General features: G+C 43.8%; 1 protein-coding gene across 3 annotated transcripts; it reads left to right on the top strand.

The window, feature by feature from the left end:
- Positions 1 to 566: 566 nt before the first annotated feature.
- On the top strand, positions 567 to 17,748 carry LOC120736358 (CXXC-type zinc finger protein 5-like). Of its 3 annotated transcripts, XR_005696482.1 has the most exons (5): positions 567 to 2,434; positions 4,217 to 4,446; positions 6,502 to 7,557; positions 10,725 to 11,069; positions 13,700 to 17,748. XR_005696482.1 is itself a non-coding variant. In XM_040036402.1 (4 exons), the coding sequence occupies exons 2-4, from the start codon at positions 4,330 to 4,332 to the stop codon at positions 10,770 to 10,772; spliced, it is 1,221 nt and encodes a 406-aa protein (XP_039892336.1). In that variant the 5' UTR covers positions 567 to 2,434; positions 4,217 to 4,329; the 3' UTR covers positions 10,773 to 11,900. The 3 variants fall into 3 exon arrangements, 2 of the variants coding, with proteins under 2 accessions (XP_039892336.1, XP_039892337.1); XM_040036402.1 differs by lacking the exon at positions 13,700 to 17,748 and having other exon boundaries at positions 10,725 to 11,900; XM_040036403.1 differs by lacking the exons at positions 567 to 2,434; positions 13,700 to 17,748 and adding an exon at positions 2,831 to 3,576 and having other exon boundaries at positions 10,725 to 11,900.
- The last annotated feature ends 6,472 nt before the right edge of the window (positions 17,749 to 24,220 follow it).

Genomic DNA, 24,220 nt, shown 5'->3' with positions numbered 1-24,220 from the left:
GCTTACTGCAGACTTTTTGCTGTGTAAAACAAACAGTGGTGGAGGGAAATGCCAGTTTCCTTTTCCTTTTCTTCATGTCGGAGTTTATTGATCAGGTGGTTTGATGAAGGACTCCTGCTAGCTTTTTCCCAGTTAAGGTTTTAATGGTGATTACAGGAACAGGGCCTCTGTTTTAAACACTAGAAACACTCTTTCTTTTACTCAGTTTGAGCTCACCATCTCATTAAAAAAACTGTGGCAGCGTCATCATCACTGCTGCTATGTTATCTGTGTTTTTGTTTAAAACTGGGGGCTGTGTGGGCTTAATGTTTTCAGACTTTTTATTCAAACACTGCTCCTAAATACGTTCCTACTGCAGAGCTGTTTTTAGTTACAAGAATGAAATGTTTGTCTTTTCATCATTTAACACAGCGGTCCCCAATCCACCAGTCCGTGAGGCGTTTGGTACCGGGCCGTGACAGTTGAGGCTTGGGTGTGAAATGTACTGTTTTCAGGGTTTTTATTGTTTTTTATCGTTATTTTTTTTTAAATCATTTTTATCATTGACTTGGTTTCCCCGGGTTTTTTCCTGTGTGTTATGAAGAATTCTTTTTTTGGGTACCGGTACTGGTTTTATTTTGTTGTATTTGTTTGCGACACCTTAAAGGCCGGTCCGTGAAAGTATCATCGGACACAAACCGGTTTGTGGCACAAAAAAGGTTGGGGACTGCTGATTTAACACATCGGCATACTGCAGAGTCATGTGTTAAATGATGCACTGTCTGTGTCAAGAGTTTTATAATCAAATTACTGGAATTACTCGATGAATCGTTGCAGCCGTAGTTAGAGCAGTTGATCCGGGTTCGATTCTGAGTCAATGCAAAGCTGCTTTGCTGCTGTAGTGGAGAGGAAGAGCAGGTTGTCTACTGTCCTTGGCTGCTCTACTCTTTATGTAAAAAAATATTTTTGGGCAAGATGCCGTACCTGATGAGCCTGTGTGTGTGTGTGTTTGTGGGTGTGTATGTGTGTGCAATTGTTAGACAAGGTGCGGGTGAAACAACTCCCCAGACTAAGCGGAAAGGTGCTTTATATGCACCAGCAATCACTTCAAAGTTTGTTGTTGTTGTTTTTGTATTTGTACTATAAGAAAAATCATATGTGTATTCTCATTAGCATATATGATGAGGATAGGGGTTTGTGGCGGTGCGTGGAACTGTAGCCTCAGGTTTATATTGTTATCACGTTATGTGACAGTGTGTTTAAGTTCATGTTACAGAGTTAAGCAAAAGTAACAGTAACCAAATTAGTTTCTCTGGAGAGTAAATAAGCAACACACTGCATTGCTTTTAAGGAAAGTAACAAGTAAAGTTTAACGCTTTAAACTTTTTGAGTAACAACCACAACATTCTGATAACTTTACCCTCCGACCTCTTTAAATGTGGGCACATCTGGGTCCAACAAGTCCACATTAACAAAAATGTAGTAAACAATCGCACTAATAATACAACAGCAATCCAACAAAGTCACAGGACTCAGTTAAAATCATCCACACTGTCACAAAAATAGCGAGTAAATTCATTCAGTGTTTCCTCGCTCAGCTCTCTCTCTCCGTGTGGTTTCTAAGGTCTCTCCATCTCTCTCTGTTACCGGCAGGCAGCCAATCATCTGCAGGGTCTCGCGCCTCCTGTTTTCGCCTCACCTCGCCTCAGTGCCAATCAGACCGTTCACACTGCGCACACGCCACGGCACGTCGCCACGGGCGCCGCTGACAACAGGAGACACGGCGGAGGGCACAAGCCACCACACACACACACCTCCCCTCCCTGTTACTGAACATCAGCGTTGTGTGTACCCCCTGCCACCACCCTCCCCCCTCCCTCGCTCCCTTCACTCTGTCGCAAGAGCGACGCACGTATCCGTTCATAACCTCCGCCATTATTCATCACCCCCTACCCCCTCCCTCTCCCCCGTCCTTCTCCTTTCTTCCCATGGTGCCGTTTTTTTTTCCTTTCCTCGAGCTCGTCTCTTTTTCCCACCCCTGCAGGGTCTCCACAGAGCTGCTTCCTCCTCGCCTCACCCGGGCTAATTTAACGCCTCTCTCTCTCTCTCTCTCTGTGTGTCTCTCTCCCTGCCTCGCACTGGCTTGTGCCAAGCCCAGGTGATTATCCATCCGCCCCCCGTTATCCGTTACCCCCCTCCCCCTCCTCCTCCTCCCCCCCCCCTCCATTCCTCCTCCTCCTCTCCTCGGTACCAACAGACCGACAAATCCCTCCCGGTGCTCCTTTCTCCCCCCTACCCCTCCTCTCCTCTCCTTTCCTCTCTCTCTCTGTCTCCTTCCCGCCAGCCATGATCCGTGGCGGGCTAATTCCCAGACGGTCTTCTTCCTCTTCTCCTCCTTCCTCCTCTTCTTCTCATCACCCTCTTCCTCCACCACCTCCTCCTCCTCGCGGGCCCGGTAAGTAGCAGCAGCAGCAAGCGCCGTCCATCTTCTCGTTTACTCCTCCTCTCTCTGTCGGACTGCATGCTGTGTTCACGGTATTTACCGCTTGTTATCGAGTCTGGCTATTTTTTTTTTTTTTTGATTGACCCCCCTCCCCCCCAACACTCACCCTCCCCCCTCCCTCTCCTCCTTCTTCCCCTCCCTTCCCTCCTTCCTTTTCCTTTCTCGTGCTGTGCCGGGGGAGGGGGGGGGGGGAAGGAGGGGAGGTGTTAATGTGTCGCGTGGGAGAGCCGTTTTCCCCCCTCGCGGCCGGTGGCCACCATGACCTTCTGTCGGAGCTCGCGCCAGCCCGGTTGACCAGACAGGGTAATTAGTTACGCCTCGGGGGAGTGGGAGAGTGGTGGTGGTGAGGAAGGGGGGGGGGGGGGGATGTTGCGAGAGACACACACACACAGACACACACAGGCTTGACGTACACACTGGCTGCGCACACGCACGCAGAGCAGAGCGCACGGACGCACACACACATTTGAGGCTGCGCACATTCAATTCTTTTCACATAGACATGCACACACACACACACACACACACACACACACACACACACACACACAGGGACACAATTTCAGTCTCTTTCTTTCTCCATGCAAACACATTTTCAAGCTCACACATTTGCAGCCCGTTTATTCTGCACACGCTCACAAACGACAATGACTCCTTTACAGTTGGACTTAACCATTTGTGTGTGAGTCTGTGCGTGTGCACACCGAGAGGTCAGAGGTCACTTATAATCAGATTATTCCACCCTTTCTGATATTTCGAGGCCTCTGCTTGGACCTGAGATCTGCCTTACGTGAACTTTTTTGCCTATTGAGTGCCCTCCGTGGAAGCACTGGGGTCACGACCTGGCCTTGAAACCGACGCTGACGAGCTACAAATAGCGGCCTCAGTTCACTCGATATCGGATGTTGTGGTGTCCCTGGTGGGGATTCGGCGCTTGCTTGCTCAAGGGCACGTCATCACCTGAGGAAAAGGGAATTCCACAAAGGAAGAAGAAGAAGATGGCAGCTTGTTCTTTGTTTCCTCTTTTGTTTGCAGCCTTGTGTCATCGCCATCTCCATATAAAAGACAAGACGTAGCCACCGTGATGTCACCAGGTAGTTTGTTGGAGCGTTTTGTGCGCTGCCATCATGGTTTTTGAAACCAAGTGAGCTGTTGATGTGATGATTTGAGGAGAGCTTATTCTCGACTAAATTTCCTATAATTTTTTAAATTCATTAGGAAAGCATTAGCCGAGGTCAGACATCGAGTTAGAATCAGACTTCTACACAGTTAGACTTCTTTTTGCAGCTATGAGCAGTCGCCCCCTGCTGAACCTCAGAGGGAATGCAGGCTTAAGGGATTTCCCCTCGCTTGCTGTCACAGGATAGTCGGTCTTTCATGTCCTCTGACGGCTTTACTTTCTGGGTTTACTTTCAGATTAGATGTGAATAACTGAGGGTAATGGCCTGCCGACTTAACTGACCAATCAATCAGCTACATTAAAATACTCTCTGTAGATCATTTGTCAAATCAAATCAAATCACTTTTATTGTCACATCACATGTGCAGGTACATTGGTACAGTACATGTGAGTGAAATTCTTGTGTGCGAGCTTCACAAGAAACAGAGTTGTGCATTTGTGGGACTAAAACCACAGAAAATCTTGTTGCTGAGCCTGAAAAAGATGATCCACGAGAGTGAGGGTTTTCTTTATTGAATGCAGCACCTTCACCTGACTTTTCTTTTTACTTTCAGAGCAAAACGTGGCGACCACGCAGAACTAACTAGCTTCCTGTGCAACAAAGCCCACCTGAGTGTGTGTGAGTGAGTGTGTGTGTGCGCTTGTATGTATATGTGTGCGTGAGGTCATGTCGGGCATGACGAGTGGCGTGTGTGTGGACAGTGACCTCTCCTCGATGCTCCAGAGAAGCTCAGCCCCCTCGCACCATCACCCAAATCACCATGGCTACGGTGGACAGGGACAGGTGAGTTGACGTGTAAACTTTTGCATCCATGTTGGTCTCCCAGTGCAGGGCTGCAGAATCAGCGGGTGAAGCGAAGGTTAAATCAAATTAAATTTAGAAGGTTCCTGTTGAAACTGGCCTCGGGTCATTGCCAAAAACTCAATTAGATCATCCAGGTAGGCATCAATTACAGAACCCACCGCTGCTCTGCTGCGAGGGCGCCGATCTCAGGGTCAGCTGGTCGATTGTTCGGTCAATACGCTTTCTCATTAGTCCAATCCACTGCGTTACTTTCAAAGAACGAAACAAGTCTTTTAAGGATTGATCCATTAGCTGTGAAAATGACCCCCACATTTTCACTGCCAGCTTAATTAATGCTCACATTTACAGAACTTTTACTTTTCAGTTTCCTTCTTGTCACTCTGCTCCAGAGAATACAGCGACGGTGTGGTCAGACCAACTGCAAAATAAATGTTTCCTGCAGTGAGACGACAGACGAAGTCTAGGCAAAAATGGATTTACTACAAAGACAGAATGTGGTACTGTTCATTAAGAGTTGTACTTTGGAATAAAGTAGTTCTTAGATTGGCTCTCATGAACGAATGTTTGTAGGCAAATAATAGAGATGAATAAAACTGCACTGGTGAATACAGCGGATATTTCTTTGTGAGCTGTGAAGGAAGGAAAACGTGGAACAGATCTGTGCAACAGTATTTGCTCCCTTCCAGATTTTGTAGCGATTTGCATATATGTCTTGGATTCTTTTTTAGATTCGATTAGATAAAACTTTATTAATCCCTCTGGGAAATTCAGTAAATCGTTTAGATTTAATGTCAATATTAGACAAAGATAGCCTGAGTAAATACAAAACACAGTTTTTAAATGATGGTTTCATTTATTAAGGAAAAAAGCTATCCAAACCCACTAGTTCCTTTGTGAAAAGTAATTGTTCTCTAAACCAGGGGTCCCCAATCCCAGTCCGCGAGGGCCGGTATCCCTGCAGGTTTTAGATAACACCCTGGGTCAACGCACCTGAATCACACGATTAGTTCATTACCAGCCCTCTGGAGAACTTCAAGACATGTTGAGAAGGTAATTTATCCATTTAAATCAGCTGTGATGGAACAAGGACATATCTAAAACCTGCAGGGACACCGGCCCTCGTGGACTGGGATTGGGGACCCCTGCTCTAAACAGTACCTGGTTGTTCCACCCTTGGAAGCAATGACTGCAATGCCAATGAGTCTTTCGTGTCATGGTGGAGGAATTTTGGCCCACTTTTACTCTGCAGCATTGTTTTAATTCAGCCACACTGGAATGTTTTCAAGCATGAGCAGCCTGTTTAAGGTCATGCCACAGCAGCTCAATGGATGATCTGATATCCTCGTGTTGGTGTTGTTCCCAGACCATCATGAAAATGTTGTCCCAGGTTCAACATTGCAAGTGACCAATCACATTGTTGTGACGTTATTCTTTTGCGCACCAAGCCATTCGTGCATTTATGAAATTCCAATGTTGCAAGGACAATATCAATTCTGCTTACTGTTTATTAAAGGGTTACGGTTAGGGTCAGGGTCCGTTGATCGGCGGATAGAGGCGGTTTCACGCAGCTTTAGTACAGTTTTTTGTTTTACGCCGGTTTTTCCCGAAGTTGCAAAAGTATGACGTCACAACATTCTGATTGGTCACTTGCAATGTTGATCCTGGAACAACATTTAGTATGATGATCTGGGAACAACACCAACACGAGGATATCAGATCAACCGCAGCTCAATCTGGACTTTGGCTAGGCCACCCCAACACCTTCATTTTGGTTTTGTTGGGCAATTCAAAGGTGGACTTGTTGGTGTGTAGCCAGCTTTTAGCAGTCGTCATTAGGCATAGTATCAACTCTGTCGCCTTGGTGTTTGCTGATATTTGAGGCTCCATTAACAGGTGAACCGCTCTGTCCTTTGTATTTTGCTCCATGAAGACAGCTCTGCCCACCAACCTCCCTGTAAAGCCACTTTATCCGTGTGCTTTTTTAAATTGATTATGGCTGGTATTGATAACAGTGATTGGTGCTATGTCCTGCAGGTGTCGGGCCTGGCTCCCATGCTGGACTACACTACAGAGATGGATCGTTACCGCTCCTCCATCGCCAGTTTCTACAAGACCAACGTCAATATGAACATGAACGTTACAAACTTCCCTCAGTCAGCCAAACTGGCCGCCCGCTTGGCCGCGGCCGCCCCCATCTTCCCTCCCACCGCTGCCAGACTTGGGGCTATGGCGACGACGCCCTGGGGTTGCCACGACAACATGAACATGAACATGAACCACCCGGCGGCAATGTTCTGGGGCCGACCTAAACCCGTGGCGGCCACGCCGACGCACCACCCCCACCACCATCATCACCCCTCTGCGACGCCGGGTCACATGACCTCCTCGCACCCCCATAGTACCAGCATGCACCAGAGCAGCAGCAGTGGGTCGGGAGGGGGAGGAGGTGGTGGGAGCAGTGACGGTGGAGGGGCTGAGAAACACGGACACACTGCCTCACTTCCTGTTTCACAGGGAACGGCACACCATCACGCCATGGCATCAAGCAACGGGAACTTCCTTCCTGGATACAGTGGCGGAACAGACTGTGGCGTCATGAACAAGCAGGGACACACCCACGCGGACATGATAGGCCTATCAGAGGGTGGCAGCTGCAACGGAGGAGGGGTTATGGGTGGCAGCTTCCTGGGGGGGCTGGGACTACCTCCCGGGGTCATTGTTATGGCGATGGGGTCAGCAGGGGGCGGGATCTCAGACGCTAGCAGCGCCTTTCAGATGACAGGCGGCCAGCGGGCGCTAACAGACTGCCAGCAGCATGCCAACTCCTCCCCCTGCCCCTCCTCCTCCTCGCCCCCATCATCAGGCGTGACAGCGGCGGCCGTTTCCCTGTCGTCATCATCATCTTCGTCATCCGGGACGGTGGCTAAAAGAAAGAGGAAGCGATGTGGCGTGTGCGGGCCGTGCAGGCGGCTCATCAACTGTGGCGTCTGCTCATCGTGCCGCAACAGGAAGACGGGTCACCAGATCTGCAAGTTCAGGAAGTGCGAGGAGCTGAAGAAGAAGCCGGGGGGAGGAGGGGGGGTGCTGGAGGTGAGTTCATGCACGCACACGCACGCATACACACGTGCACACGCACAGCATTGGCTGGACGTTAGCAAATGTATGTCTCACCTTCTCTTTCTTCTGTGTGTGTGCGCATCTCTGTCTGTGTGTATGTGTGCATCTCGGTGTGCGTGTGTGTCTCGGTGTGTGTCCTGGCTCACTTAACCCAGATCACTGGCAGTGATGCTCGAGCTGGAAGGCATCGCTCACCCTGCTGAGTGTGTGTGTGTGAGTGCTGTGCAGATGGTGGGTGGTGAAATGCGAGAGCTCGGTCCCTGCTGAGGTCTGGCAAGCCGCCAGCAGACACACACACACACACACACCAACACTGATTCACGGTGATAAAGCGGCCGGGCGAGAGGGAGGGAACAGCGAATATTTATGTGATCTACCACTGCTGTGTGCGTGCGTGTGTATAAGAGTGTGTGAGCGCAATAAGAATTAGTGGCGATCAATAATTCTTTGACACCAGCATTCGACCTCACTGATGACTCTATATATCTCTCTCCCTTTCTCTCTCTCTCTCACACACACACACACGCACACGCACTTCCTGTGGGAATCGCTACAAACTATCACTAATTATTCCCTCATCTGCACACATGTGCTGTGAGGACACGCGCTGAAACACTGTGTGTGTGTGATGGGAAGAGAGTGAATTAGCAGCCATAATCTTCCTCAATTACACGCTAATTGGACCTGTGGAGGCTAACGGCAAGTGACAGCGGCGTGTGTGTGTGTGTGTGTGTTACAAAGTATGTGAATGTTTGTGAGGGCAACTCTCTCTCTCCCTCTCTGTGTGTGTGTCAGCAGGTGGTTTCACACTCTTGCCTCATTCTTTCCGCTCTCTTTGATGTCGACCTGACAAACTCTCAGCCTGGCACCAAGTTTACTCTGTGAGATGAACAGCAAAGCACCCTGGGTAGTTTTCTCCACCTTTCTCTGCAGCAGGATAACCTGTCAGAGCCCAGAGCAAACTGGCCACTAACTTCAAAGTGATTTCAAAACCAGTCAAAGCTGATTTCAGTGCACTCGATGCAACATATGCAAGGATATCATACCCCGCATATGTAGGCGTCGTCACTTTTGCGTCGTCACAAGAAGTCCAGTTTTGAAGCCTTAATTTCAACTTCATGTCCATCGTCATGTTGGCGGTTGTGGAGCTAGAAGCGACCATATTTGGATGAGATGATGTAATTGAGTTATCAGTTAACTGTGCTAATTAGTGAGTGTCACTGACCAAAACTGAAGCACAGACTTCTTCGATGGTCAACTCTTAGCAGGTAGGGTGACCACATGTCCCTCATTACGCAGAATTTATGGTTCGAGTCTAAGGATGGCCCTTCTACCTGCAGTGGCGCCAGTGTACAACTAAGTGGTACAACTGGTCTGTGGGCCATTCTTGCTTGTTTTGTTGTTGGTCCGTTAGCCAGCCAAAAAGAAGAGTGAAGTTATAAAATACAAAGAGAGATCATGGCAGCGGTGGAAACTTTTCATTGTTTTTTACACTCGGTTTCACTTCAAACATTTTTCTATTCACGGAGTGAGCAGAGAAGGGTTTTCAACCGCAGACGTGCTCCCATCCTGGCCTCCAAAATCCTAACTACAGATTGCTACCATATGACATTTGCATCTGCCAAATGCTAATTGGTTGACAAGTAGGTCAGAATAGGACAGGAGCAACAGGAGTTCACCAGGAATGGGAGAACTGTGAAAAACCCCCATTGAAGATTAAAAAAGAAAAAAACAAACAAAAACAAAAAAACAGCAATGTAACAATTATGCAGATTGAAAAATTATGCTTCAAGTGAGACTGCACAACATCTTAAACATCTTACAAAAACCTCCCACATTTTGACTGGTTCTGCACTTTTCTACGCCTTCTTTTACCCAGAGCATATGAAGGGAAAGCATTTTATTATAGTCACATGAAACTTAGCCAGTTTAATACTGAGCTCATATTTTGTTGAATATGATGGAAACCACCATAAAGGAAATGAAGTGGTAGTATATTCTGAGAAGTAACATTTTTGTCTTTCAGGTTTTTTTCTTAAACATATTTTTCAGTTTCACACAGAAGAAGAGTACATGTGTCATAGTTGGTTAAAAATAGCGAAATTGTCACATATGGCTCTGTCAATGTACAATGTATCGCTACTGAAAACCACAGACCACTGACCATACAGAATTGCAGCTGTACAGGGGTGTATAAAGACTATTTCATGGACCATAAAAGAAACTTATTATCTTACTATCTTATTAAAAGATCGAAAGCAACAGGAAAAGTTGCATTGAAATATATTAGTCTATTACGACTATATTAATCATCAGATAATTGCAATAATATCCTCCAAAAGGCTCAAAGAGATCAAACAGTCCAAATGTAGCAGAGCTGAACCTGTGTCGCCAACCATCTCTCAAAGAGGCCACACCCCCAAAAATGCTGGGGACTGTTAGGTTTTGTATTGTTGATTGTCATTTATGCTTAGAAATATTATATTGTCTTCAACGTTCCAGCGAATAGGTTCAAGCTACAAACCTATCAGGGACTGTTTCATTATTGGGGTCACCTTTTAATTTATATTAAAGAACTTGTTTTTACATGCTTTCCCTTTACAGGTGAATACTTTACTTGGTGACTGGTGGCTCTTCTTTCGACAAACCCTCTTTTTTTTAAGATTATCTCAGTATTAAACTAAACCAGTGATAGTTTGTGTATCCACACAGTCAAAGAGATCTGCTGTTCATTTTTCAAAGTTAATTTATATCCCAAACCCCAAATTATAATGAAATTAAACTTTATCACAAGGTGACAAGACAGGAAATCTATATTGACTCTATGAAGTTCTGCTGGCAGCTTTTCAGAGGAAGGCAGAGTATAGTCGCAGCAGACCGACTTTGATCTACAGCCTGCATCACTGCGGATGTGTTTACCCACACAAACGGTTCAAGAAACACAGCAGAAACTGCGAGCCAGCGTTGATGCTGATGTGATCCAATATTTACAATTTAACTGAAAAAAAGTCAAAGGTAAAAGACTAAGATTCAGGAAAGAAATAATAGAAACAGACATTTAGGTATGTATTTATTTTGTCATTTCGATTTTACTGTCAGTTTTCCTCTGTCTCACGCCACATTTTGTCTCCTATTCTTAGCGGCCTCCCTCTGTCCCAGCCAGTGAGGCATTTCGTTGGTTCTTCTAGCCTTCCCTCCACCAACAGAACCAAAATCTGGAGGCCTAGCAGGAAGTCACCATCACACGGACTGCAAAATCAGCAAAAGGACTACAACCTCTGGAACTGAAATTGATTCTCTGCGACAGGATTACAATTTCATACTGTATGGATGACAGTTTGAGACTATAAATCCCACCTCAGCTGGAACAGGGAGTAGCTAGACAGAAGGAGAGGAAGAGGGGGCAGTTTGGTCACAGGCAACCGGACTTGGCCAATTGATGTGGTGATGCCATAATTGCATGTTTTTCCCAAGATTGTGTAAAGGTAAATTTATAAATCAATTCTTAAAAAGGCGCACACAGAATGTCCAGACCGTAGCAAGCTAACTGGCTAGAACAGATACTAGTCTGTATTTGTACTGGCTAAACAAACTTGTTCCAGACCTCTAAATTGTCTATCACTTCTCCTGTTTGTTTTTCTTAACAAACAGTTCAGGCCTTGACTATTGAAAGGATAGGCCGCTAAGTAGCCACATAAAAATAATCTATAAATTCTGTAGCTCTAATCTATTACATAAAAATTTCGAAAAGCTCAGGTTGTTCCATTGCAAGCTTGACTGGATGAATATCGAAACATTAACGGTTCTCTTACGGCTTACTCATAGAGTTGCAATCAATTCAAAGACTAGTGCTGGAACAAAGCTGCCACTATGTCTGTAGCTAGGCTGTTCTTAAAATTACATGAAATTGTATCAAAACTACATCTTTGAGGGTATATGAAATCTGACATCTACTGGTGAAAATGCAAGAGTATTGCCCTGTACCTCTACTTTTAGCAGTTCTTTGTGTCAAGATCTAATCCACTTTTTATGGACTGATTTTTAGACTTTCTTTCATCGGGTCTCAGCCTTATAGGTAGGGTAAGGATCTCGGATGCTGCTCTTTTGCATCAAAAGCAGCCAGCTGTGGTGGTTTGAGCATCTAATTAGAGATTCCCTCTGAGTACTGTCCTTTGGAAGGTTCCAGTACAATCCAAGCTTGAAGGAGCCATGCAGATTGTAGATCCCATTTCAGCCAAGAGAAAACTGGGAACTCCCACGGGTAACTGAAAAATGTTGCAGACATTGGGAGAATAATACCCTGCATAGTTTGCTATCAATGCAACCTGACCCCGAAAAACAGAAAATAGAGGCATGGCATCAAAGATCAATAAGCCAACAGCAGAGAGAGTGTTCTGTACCTGCTTTCAGCAGTAAATGTTAGATTTGGGAAGTTGGGCTTCTTTGTAAGCTTGACCAGATGTTTTGGCCAGATGTTCCGGTCACGTGATTGCTCTGGCAAAAAGCGGGTGGTGTTATCAATAAGGTAGATTATCCATTTCAGATCCCAGTATGGACCTCAACATGAAGTTTACCTTAGCCTGGTGTACCTCATGTAGCCTTGATTTAAAAATGTCTGAAAATAAAAGAAGAAAAAGGATGGAAAAAGGCAATCAAAGCAGTGTTTTTGTAAGTTCCAGAACAGTCTTGACAATCTCATTCACATAAACATGTATTAATTACATAGAAATCATTTTAAGTGCCAACATTGTGACCGTTTTATCCATTTCCTCTAATGTGTTATGTAGCTTTTCTGTAAAGGTCCATCAAGTCACAAAGCCCAAAGTCCACACCAAAGGAAGGTAGTCTCTCCCAGAAGAAGAAAAGCCCAGTTTGTAGCATAGGATTTCCTGTTGTTACTTATAGACATCATTCTGAAATAACAATATATGCCAGTTTGGTCCTGTTAAACTAATGACAATGGATTACTCTCACTGTAATCCCCCTGACACTAGGAAAATCATGTAGCTAACATTACCTCACCTCTGACTGGCCACCCACAGGAAAGAGCTTTCTGGAAATAATCTTCAGTAAATATAAGAAATTATACAAACTTTAGTACCAAATGTAAACCAGTAAACAGATTTCATGAAATTCAGCAATCTTGCTGACAAACATATTTTGCTAAGAGAAAAAGTATTATGTTAATAGTAACATCATTGCAAGGACGCTTTGTGTACTGTGCAATGTAGCAACTTTTTTTTTTTCTTTTTCCATAACACTTATATTACCAGGAAGTAAAACAATTGAGATGAAACATCTCTTTCTGGCTTCCTGGATTTTGTGAGAGTGTCCTTATCCTAAACAGGGAGCATAAGTCTAGCCTGGTTTTCAGTTATGGCAATTATGACAAAACCATAGTTCTCAGAGAAAAGCTGTTCAAACATGGGGAGAACATGCAACAGGGCTTACCACTGAAGCATCGTGCTGACGTGCTTTTATAGAAGACTGTTCTTGTTCTGGGTCAAGGTCCAAACTCCTTAATCTGGATTTCTTTTATGAATAACATATCTTTAAGGTATGTAAGCGGTGTTCACATAAACATCCAAGACATTACCAGTGAAAAGCTGATTGTCTGACAGTTCGAAGTAAATAGAAAAAATAACTATACCTGATTAAATTGGCTACTCTTCCTTTCAGGGTGTTCAAATTCATGTGCAGCCCAACATGGCTTAGGTTGCATAGTGGAAGTCATCCTCTAACCCCTCAGGACCCTGCCTCGGGATGTTGGAGCAGAACTCTGCATTGGCAGCCTGACACCTGAGAGTGAACTCAGGGTGCACAACACACAGTTTGCCATAATATCAACTAGCATGGTAGTAGAACTCCTGATCTGACCTTTGAGCTACAATTCTTCCACATTCTGCTCTCTCACAGTTGCACTTTTTGATTTTAGTACATAAAGTATAATTTTGGTCAGCTGTAGTCTTGCTGTCTTGAGATGTCCGATAATGTGAACAGAAGCCGTATATATGGTATATAGTTTGTGATCATGGCACAGATTATGTATGTTTGTGTACAGCCTTCACAATCTGTGATAAAACTGTCACCTGCTTCCTCTTCTTCCTCCTCCTAGCAAACCACAAACCCCATTGTAGCCAAACCAGGAAGATTCAGGACTTAACCACAGAAACAATTACAGTCTGACCAAAACCGGATGACACGTTAACCTCAAAGGGAAAAAAAAAATCACCACAGAGAGGATACAAACTGACCTCAGCAGGACGTGATTCAGGACTGTTATTAAGGACTACAACTTCACCACAGTAGGACTACCACATCACTGTTATCTGTCTCTTCTGTCTACCTCCTCCTCAAGAACATTAAAGGCACCTTGATTGATTCTTATTGGGCTCTGTTCATGTTGGTACGGCATGATCTGCTTCTTAACTCTCTAGATGGTCCGGAGCTGATCTGCCTCTTGTGGAATCTGGTGTTTAGATTTTGTATTTGCAAGTGTACTCTGCTGTCTAAATGAGTCGTGAAATGTCTGAATTTATTTTATTTGTCTAGATTTAATGGAAAGTTCTCAGGGTGCAGTCACACTTCTGGTTTATATGAACTACAGTAGACTGAACACAAAACTCACTTTGTTGCATTTTTTTTTTACATTTGATTAAAAGGTGGCAGTTGAAGGTTTGAAATTCCTGTCTTCACTAAAAGCTTAAAATGGCAAGATGCATTTTTAGAGAAGTATGGATCAGAAAATCTGCTCTCAAGTTACACCTCCAGTCCTGAATATTCAGATCTCTAAAGTTCATATCTATGAGACCCCTGCCAGGACCTCCAAGAGAGTTCAGAACCAGTTTCTCTGTACTTGTATCTGGGCATATTGTACCACACATGGTGACCAGTAGGATCCAGAACAGAAGAACTCACCTGCAGTTTATTTGTGGCACAGAGACTCACCCTTGGATCATCTGGAGAGCTCTGAGGTTCTGAGTATAACTCTGGGACTAAAAGGAACTGAACTGAACTAAAAGATCTAATCAGAACATTCCACACACACAGAAAAAAATAATGTTATTTCCAACACGTCTGTAGGCCATTGATAACATGCCCTATGAGACTTTGTGCACAAAAACCTTTATTACTGTTAACAATAATTTGTCTTATAAAATGATTGGACTGGCAGAATCCACAGCCTTCTTAAAGTCTTATTTTGAAATATTATCTTCACGAATGTTGAGCAATCTGCCATCAGCAGACCTTTGATATGCTATATGGATGAAAGTACTGGGCCAACCTCACATTAGGAGCTGCTCGACCATGGAAACCCATGCCATGAAGCTTCTGGTGACGTATTTTGCTGATGCTAGAGGCCTACTCTTTGTAATGTTTAAAATGTTTGTAGAGGGACGCTGCATGGCTAAGTGCTTGATTTTATACACCTGTGGCAATGGAACTGAAAAAAACCTGAATTTACTGATTAGGAAGTGTGGCCCAGCACTTTTGTCCATATGGTGTATCTGGAAACAGTCAAGAATGTTAGCCATTTCACATGTTTTCTGGGTTGGATCACATAACGTTTAGAAGATTTTCATTATAACACACTCTTGTTACTTTATCATTTATCTACTCAGTAGATAAGTGATTTGTAACTAAGAAAGGAGAACATTAACCCCTGAAATACATAAATGTGATTCCAGCCAGACACTATAAAAAGGTGGATGTAGATACTGTAATGCCATCCACTGGTTTTTGAAATCCTGGGAAAATTATTTCTAAATCCCCAGTCACGCTTGTCTACAAATGGTTCAGTGACCTGATGGCAACCTTATGGTTAGCAAAAACTTCCTTGTGATTGCTTTGGTCACTGGCAGATTGCAGTGGTCATAATTTGGATGAATGTGACAGACTTGTCTACAAACAGTAGTCAGTTACCGTCCAAGCTACAGTTAAACTGAAAAGAAGGATGCAAACTGGAACTGGATACTATTTGCCTTCATGAAACCGAACTTTTACTATAGAGGCAAACATTCTCCCTTTCTGGTTTGCTTCAAACTTTATCAAGTTTTACTACCCTAGCAGCCTAGCAGTTAGCAAGTATTTGCAAACAAACATGAAAAACTTTAGTCAACTGTGGAATTTGGTAGCAACCAAATTTAACATCAGGAGGTTTTTGGTGGTGGACCTTTTTTTTTGCAACAGATTACACCCAGTGTGCAGCAGAAACATTGAGGAACCACTACCAACTAGTTGGGAAAAACAAATTTCCTTAGCTACCAATACAGCAAAATTGGTTGTATCACATCCAACACTGCAGACAACTCTCGAGCAAAGTGTGCATAACATCACATAAGAAACGTCAACGGGACCGTAAGTCTTTCTGCAACCTTAGCTACCACCATCTAGTGGCTTTCAGATAAATTGCAGTGTTTAGGTACTTGGGCATTGGCTTCATTTTTCCAACCTGAAAATACATCCGTGTTTTATACTATGGTCCTGTGTAGCTGATCAGTACTTCGACAAAGTGGTCTTTAGGTGAAACACAAATACTGAACTATATTTTCTAACACTATATTTGTTGAATTTTGACCAGAAAGAAGAAATAACACAAGACAAAAAATAGTAACCACAACCTGATCCTTTTGTTCCACAGACAGCAAGCCCAAAAATTCAGATTTAATAAAGAAAATCTTTATTAATTTTTAATTATTTCATAGAGCACATATTTGTGTTAATTTGTTGCAAATAATCTGACATCATCAGCATATAGCCATGTAGCTTTATGCTCAATGCATCCTCCTATTATTCCATAAATATATGAGTGTGATGCCATCATGATTGCTTGCTCTGACATGTTGACAAATCTGTACCTGACAAATATGGCGACAGCTTCTTGTAATAGAAACTGGCAGTAAAATATTTTAAATGTTTTATTTGGACGTTCACGTCCATAACAGACTGCACCACTAGTAGGTCAGAATTTCAACTTCAAAGAAAATGTCTTGATAATTACTGGATGATTTGGTGTTAAATTTGTACAAAGATTCAGGTTTCCCGCTGAATGATTCCTATTAGTTTGTTTGTGGCTGGTTTCAGTTACTACCATCAGTGTGTTGAAGTTTCTGCACCTGCCGACGTGATGGAAATACAGATTACTTTTATTTTGACGTACGCCTAATTTATTTTTGGAGGAAAATGTTCCATTGCCTCATTGTCGGAATCAAACATCCCCTTTTTCTCAGGTTGGCTGAGGTGTCGAAGGTGTTGAGGGGGGGTTTGAGAGAGGAAGGGGGCGTTTGTTTTGTATGTGTGTCCTCCTCCTCATGTATTCTGTCTCTGTGACCTCCTCATGTGCTGAATTATAATAAAGCATTTCAAAGATTAGCTGCGAGTGTGTGACAGACACGCAGTGGATGTCAGGTGATTGCATCATACAGTATTGTTTGTAATGATGTGTGTGAGAGGGAGAGTGAGAGAGCTGGAGGGGAGGGGGGAGAGTGAGAGCAGGCAGGCATGAAAATGAACAATATGTTTTCTTGTGTTTGTGTGAAATTCTCTGCCAGTGTACTGCTGCCACAAGATGGAAGCTGAGTGTGTGTCTAAGAGTGTCTATGTGTGCGCGTGGGCTTCTCATCTCAGTAATGGTGTTGCTATCAGAAAAAGAGAGAAAGACTGAAAGGCTGGTTGTCCCTGACGACAGTGTTCCGTGTTGCCTAGCAACAGCGCTAACAATGGCCCACCACCAGTGTTCTAGAATGTGGGCGTGGCCTGACAGATAGAGAGGGGTTGAGTGATAGAGGAGGGCACTTTTCTCTCAGCAGAGTTTTCAGCCCATTAATCTCGTGATAAACAGCTGTGACATGAATGATTGATGTTTATTACAGTCTGTTGCAAATCTGCGAATAAAGCAGCTTTCCTTAAATCTGTCAGAAATCTAAACAAACAAACAAACAGCATGCAAAAGGAACGCCATTACACAAAAAGAGATGACAAATCTAAAGGCACATCTACAGCTTTAAGAACCACTTCGTGCTTATGCAAAAAACAAAGTCTTTAAAACTCTGACGTGAATAAAATTCTGCACAGGGTTGAGGTGCAAAAGACATGGTATGCTGAAAATGACCAAATCCAAACAAAAATCATAATAATAACTGCACTATTGTACAAAAAGTCTTGATCCACTCTTCGCTTCTTTATTTGCTGATAGAAAATTAGGAATTACAGCAGGTTAAAAAAGTATTGAAGAAAATATATTTCTAAAGTTGCTATTGACATGAAATTCTCACCAAAGTCAGCTACAACCCATCCCATCTGCACACAGAAAGAAGTAGAACATAGATGTCCATAAATTATGTGTAATAATGAGGTAATAATGACGCTCACCACACAAGACTCCAAAAAAATCTCCCTCTTGGAGCTCAGTCTGGGGGGAGTTATTTGTATCTCCTTATCTTTCCTCATGTGGTACATTTTTCCATTGTTATACCTCTCTGACCTGTCTTCCCCATGTGATGTTTTGTGTAATGTATGGTCGTGTCCAAATTCATGGGCTGCATCCTCCTGAGGACCCGGCCTTCGCGGTCTACGTGGGCCGGGTCCTCAGAAGGTCGGGTAGGCCGGAAGTAAACGGCTGAGGAAATTGGACGGTCTAGCCTTCAGATTTGCGTCACCGCTGTCTTGGTGGAGTTTAATAAACTCGGCCGTCTGCTCCTTGCTATTTAAAATATAACAGGACACTGGCGTAAATTCTCGACCGTCTCACACTTCTGTTTAATCAGTTTTCTGTTTGACGTTTATTCAGCTGTGTGAAAATCCCGGAGGAACCCACCCGGGGGATTAATAGTTTTATTTTATCTAATCTAATAACTTTAATCTCAGCCAAACCGATTTACTCACGAACAAACAAAACACTGAAAAAAGCCCAACAATAACATTTTTAGGTTGTCTAAGTGACTTATATGTGCCGGGAGTTGTGCCGTTCTCGGCCGCATCAGTAACCCTCGAGCTCCCGGCTGGCTATCGAGCTGGTGGGTAGCAGACGTCTCCAAAAACGTCGAAGCACTTTTGCAACTATGCAATATCTTGATAAACCGAGCAGATATTTGATGTTTACACAGCTACTTTCTCGCCTGAAAATATGTTAAAAGTTTATTTTGTGACCCAGAAAGATTAGTATGAGTAATTTTAAAACTTAGTAGCGGCCGCCATTGTTGGAAACTGGAGTTTGGCTGGGCCGCGCTATGAATTCTGGGATATGGTAGGCCACGAAGGACACACCCGACCCATCCTTCAAATTCGGGGAAAAGGAGGACGCATTTGTCGGCTGCATTCGGAGGAGTCTACGAATTTGGACAACTTTCGGCGCGTCGCTGTGACGTAATCGGTCTACAAATGCGGCCTCAGGAGGATGCAGCCCATGAATTTGGACACGACCTAGTGTCAGCTACCGACAGTGTTGCCAACTCCTCAGTAAGGAAAATCGCTATTGGCTGTCCTAAAAGTTGCTAGAAGTCGCTAAATGACGTCATCACCTAATTTGCATAATTGGTCATGCTAATATAATTGTAACCTATGCTGTTGGAGAAATAACATCGTGGAAGAGACATAAAGTGAGCAAAAAATGTCCTAAATGCATTTAGAATTTATTTAGAACTACAAATTAAATTTCTTTTAGCAATTATTGTTTTTTAATGTCACAATTCCAACCCTGCTCCTTCGACCGGCAAAAGTGACCCGAAATAGGCGCTCTGGTGGAGTTACTTTATGTGTGTGTGTTTATAAGTAGTTTTAAACGTTGTGATCCACAAAACAGGATAACAGTAAAAGAAGAACTGACTGCGTTACAGTCAGTGCGGGAGCAGCGGTTTCGCTCATGCGTGGTTCATTTGCAGTTTGGACGCATAGGTGTGAACATCTCCTGCAGCTGGGGGAGGACTATCCTCTGCCCGTGAGTGCTTTAGCACGGGTGAGGTGCCCACGGCAGCACCGCTGCTTGTTGAGAGTAAGAGCAACACGCTCTTTCACGTCAAAAAGTCGTCATAAATAAGTCTCCAATAACACCAGAAAAAGTCGCCAGACTTGTCGCTAGTCGCTTTTTAGAAAAAAAACTCGCTAAATATAGCGACAAAGTCGCTAAGTTGGCAACACTGGCTGCCGAAGCGTACGACACAGAGCGCCCTCTGCTGGCGCACCTTACATGACAGGAAATTGACATTAATAGTGTCCTTACCAAAATAAAGTGTCTTTGGGCATAAAATAAAATTGGGGGGGGTGACTATTTTCATGTGTTTATCTTTATCATAGTGCCACCTATGTGCAGACACCAGACAGGTTCATCCCTTTTTACGCTTGTATGATTCACAGGTTAGTGGCTTACCAAACTAAAAACATTCTTTTGAAAGTGGTTGTGTACAAGGACTGGACTGAGAATGAGTGAAAAAGCAGCCAAGGGACAGACCTTTGGAAGACCTTCAGGAAAGCCTGGAGAACAACTGCTCAAGATGACTTTAAACAAAAAGAAACATGTAAAGAAACTAGGGGTGGCTCAAGACTTTTGCACAGTATCGTTCAAAACAAGACTTTACAAACTGTGAAATTGTACTTATAAAACAACTTCATATTTATGCTGTGCAAAGACATGAAATTCACTTCTGAAGAGTAGTTTTATGGGTTTTCAACAAGCAGTTTTATTTTGAAATTTAAAAAATGTAAATTCAGCGTTATGCTGCTGTCTATACTGTCTGAGGTTCATTTCAAATCTTTCACAGCACGTTTTCCAGTCTGGACATGTATGCTGGAAAAGATGCTGTTTTCCAATTGTGTACTCAGCTTTTTCTTTAGGTGTTTTTGTACAGCTCATCATGTCCTCTTTTCTCCTTTACACTCCTCATGTTCTTCGACTGTAGTAAGGAGTTGGCATTGATCCATCACAGTGTGTAACTGTGTGTATTTAACAGCCATTTAGTGGGACCCCAGCGGCTTTAATTAGTGTGGGAGAACCGCTGTCGCTGGCTCGGTCTCTCTCGGGGCTCATTATCCCACTTAGTGTTCTTGCTCTCTTCTAAGGGCCAGTGAAGAGGAGGACACGGAAATTGGGAGGAAGAAGGAGAAAGTGAAAGATGAGGATGTGGTGAGAAAGTGATGACATGATGAGGAAAAGGGGGGGGGGAACCACTCTTCTGGCTCCATCTGGTGGTGAGAAACATAAACTGCACTGACTTTTCTGTTACTCTTTTTTTCTTGTAAAAATGTAAATCACAGAAAAACGTTATTTTTTCTAACTTTATTAAATGATTTGATGAGACGGGCGATGAACTGTGGGGGAACTGATCCACTAGTCCTTCACAGTGAAGGGATCTGGAGGTTCTGTCACTGTTGAGTCAACTTATCCCCTTAGACTGCAGGCCGAGGTACTACCTGTGTCTGCATGTGGTTATTTTCATGTCAAATAAATTGTTATTTTTAACTGAAAAGTTTGGAATCATGGATTTAAGTGGGGAAATGTTCCTATGATGAGTTTCTGGGCTCAGCCTTAGAGTGAGAATAGCTCAGAGAACTGCTGCTGCTCCACATCAAAAGGAGCAAGCTGGCTAGGATGCCCTTCTGGGAGCCTCCTAGCTGATGTCCAACAAGGAGAACACCCTGAGGCAATCACAAGAGAAGCTGGGGAGACGATGGGAGATTTTCAGTATGACAATGATCCCAAACACACTGCGAGTGCAGTAAAAGCCCACCATGATACAAAAACACACAGCGGACCACTATCAGTCATGGATTTTCTGAAGCCCAGATATTACTGATGAAGTGTGGGCTCATCCTGACAGAGAACATGACAAAAGACAACATCTAATGTAGAGCTTTGAATGTCCTTCAAGAAGCCTGGAGAACTAGTCCCGCAGACTACTTAAAGGAATTACAAGAAAGATTTGCTAAGTGAGTTCCGGCTGTGTTGAAGAATAAAGGTGGTCATACCAAATATAGATTTGCAAGCTCGTTGACAAACTCTGTTTTTGCCTTATATTTTTTGTTTTTATGTTTTCCAAGAGCTACTACTCTGAAAAATAATTAATTGAAAATTAAGGAATAAATGAGATCTAAAAAGGAAAAGTTTTATGTGTTTTTATTCTCCTGTTTTCCACATTGTTGGTTTAATTGTCCTTCACTCTGATTTCCTGACTCATTTTTATTTTCCTTTCCTTTTTGATTTTTATTCATTTTATGTTGTTGCCACCTATTCTGTTTTACTGATTTTTTAATGTCACCTTTGCATAAAATAATTAAAATTTACTCAGATCACAGAGATCTGGAGAGGCCTCCCACCTGTTAATCATAACAATCACACAGCTTCAGATACATTTTTCCAGTATTGATAAATTCGTTAATAACGCACTAAACGTACTCTGTGTATATAATGTCTGTAAGCAGTCATTTTATATTCTTTTTCATACATTATATAAAAAACACCCAGCACGCCCCTGCGGGCGGTTTATCCTTCAAGCTCGGGTCCTCTACCAGAGGCCTGGGAGCTTGAGGGTCCTGCGCAGTATCTTAGCTGTTCCCAGGACTGCGCTCTTCTGGACAGAGATCTCCGATGTTGTTCCCGGGATCTGCTGGAGCCACTCGCCTAGCTTGGGAGTCACCGCACCTAGTGCTCCGATTACCACGGGGACCACCGTTACCTTCACCCTCCACATCCTCTCGAGCTCTTCTCTGAGCCCTTGGTATTTCTCCAGCTTCTCGTGTTCCTTCTTCCTGATATTGCTTTCATTCGGAACCGCTACATCGATCACTACGGCCGTCTTCTTCTGTTTGTCTACCACCACTATGTCCGGTTGGTTAGCCACCACCATTTTGTCCGTCTGTATCTGGAAGTCCCACAGGATCTTAGCTCGGTCATTCTCCACCACCCTTGGGGGCATCTCCCATTTTGACCTCGGGACTTCCAGGTTATACTCGGCACAGATGTTCCTGTACACTATGCCGGCCACTTGGTTATGGCGTTCCATGTATGCCTTGCCTGCTAGCATCTTGCACCCTAATGTTATGTGCTGGATTGTCTCTGGGGCATCTTTACACAGCCTGCACCTGGGGTCTTGCCTGGTGTGATAGACCCCAGCCTCTATGGATCTTGTGCTCAGAGCTTGTTCTTGTGCTGCCATGATTAGTGCCTCTGTGCTGTCTTTCAGTCCAGCCACTGGTAGGATTTCTGGATATCAGCCACCTCCTCTATCTGCCGGTGGTACATACCGTGCAGGGGCCTGTCCTTCCATGATGGTTCCTCGTCTCCCTCCTCTTTCTTGGGTTTCTGCTGCCTGAGGTATTCACTGAGCATATATATATATATATATATATATATATATATATATATATATATATATATGGGCTTAGCAAATTCACTGGGCCACCTTTCACAGAAACCAGAGGACACAAATATGATTCCTTAATGCTTTGTAATTTCAGAATACATTACCTGGTTATGTTTAGACATTACAAATAACGTTTAAGTTACAAAAAAAAAAATCCCATGGTTTGGCCTGAAGTAGCACAATTACCACTTCTTTGTGTCTGTGAAGGTTCTCAGTCATCCAGGTCATTGTAGTCAAAGGAGCTTGCAAAGAAAAGCGTCTGGACTTCTTTAAGTTGCTTGAAGACGTTTCACCTCTCATCCGAGAAGCTTCTTCAGTTCTAAGGTCAAATGGTGGGGAGTCCCAGATAAGAAGGACAGACGCAACAACATTGTCATCCCCTATGTAGCCGGTGTATCAGAAAAACTCAGGAGAGTTTTCTCCAAGTATGACATCCCAGTGTATTTCAGATCCAGCAACACGCTCAGACAAAAACTGGTTCACCCAAAAGACAAAACTCCAAAACACAGACTTAACAATGTGGTGTATGCTGTACAGTGCAGCGAGGAATGCCCAGACCTCTACATTGGAGAGACCAAACAGCCACTTAACAAGCGCATGGCACAACATAGAAGAGCCACCTCCACAGGACAAGACTCAGCAGTCCATCTGCATCTTAAGGATAAAGGACACTCTTTCGAGGATGCCAATGTTCACATTTTGGACAGAGAGGACAGATGGTTTGAAAGAGGAGTGAAATAAGCCATCTATGTCCACTGTGAGCGACCATCTTTGAACAGAGGCGGGGGTTTACGACACCAACTCTCTGCCATCTATAATCCAGTTTTGAGTTCCCTCCCCAGACGCCTTAACGCCCACTCACATCCTGGGCCATCTGATCTCAGGAAATCACATGATAGGGTGGGGCCAGGTTTCACAATGAGCTCACCCGAAACCCTGGTTGATTGGGACCCACACCCAGTTTCACACCTTGGCTCAGGCGATTAGAGGATCATCAGGGGGTCCTTTTGTCCCTCTGTGGGGGGGGGGGGGGGGGGAACTCCCACTAGGGTTTAAATCTGGGACTCTCCACCATTTGACCCTAGAACTGAAGAAGCTTCTCGAATGAGAGGTGAAACGTCTTCAAGTAATTTAAAGAAGTCCAGACGCTTTTCTTTGCAAGTTCCGTTGACTACCACTTCTTTGCTTTCATGATATGATGATGCAACTTTAGACCAGATGTGCACTTCCAGTCTGTTGACTGGTATAAAAAGCAAATAAAAAACAAACCCAAAACCCGATGA

Source organism: Simochromis diagramma, unplaced genomic scaffold, assembly GCF_900408965.1.
Source record: "Simochromis diagramma unplaced genomic scaffold, fSimDia1.1 OVJJ01000703.1, whole genome shotgun sequence".
Taxonomy (NCBI): Eukaryota; Metazoa; Chordata; class Actinopteri; order Cichliformes; family Cichlidae; genus Simochromis; species Simochromis diagramma.
Note: the sequence above shows the minus strand (reverse complement) of the source record. Positions and strands in the feature narration are given on the sequence as shown.

Bases quoted from the DNA above. Each gene is read 5' to 3' on its own strand.
- LOC120736358 (XM_040036402.1), top strand. From the start codon at position 4,330: ATGTCGGGCATGACGAGTGGCGTGTGTGTGGACAGTGACCTCTCCTCG. The intron at 4,447-6,501 runs GTGAGTTGACGT...TATGTCCTGCAG, and splicing joins GCTACGGTGGACAGGGACAG to GTGTCGGGCCTGGCTCCCAT. The intron at 7,558-10,724 runs GTGAGTTCATGC...TCCTATTCTTAG, and splicing joins GAGGAGGGGGGGTGCTGGAG to CGGCCTCCCTCTGTCCCAGC.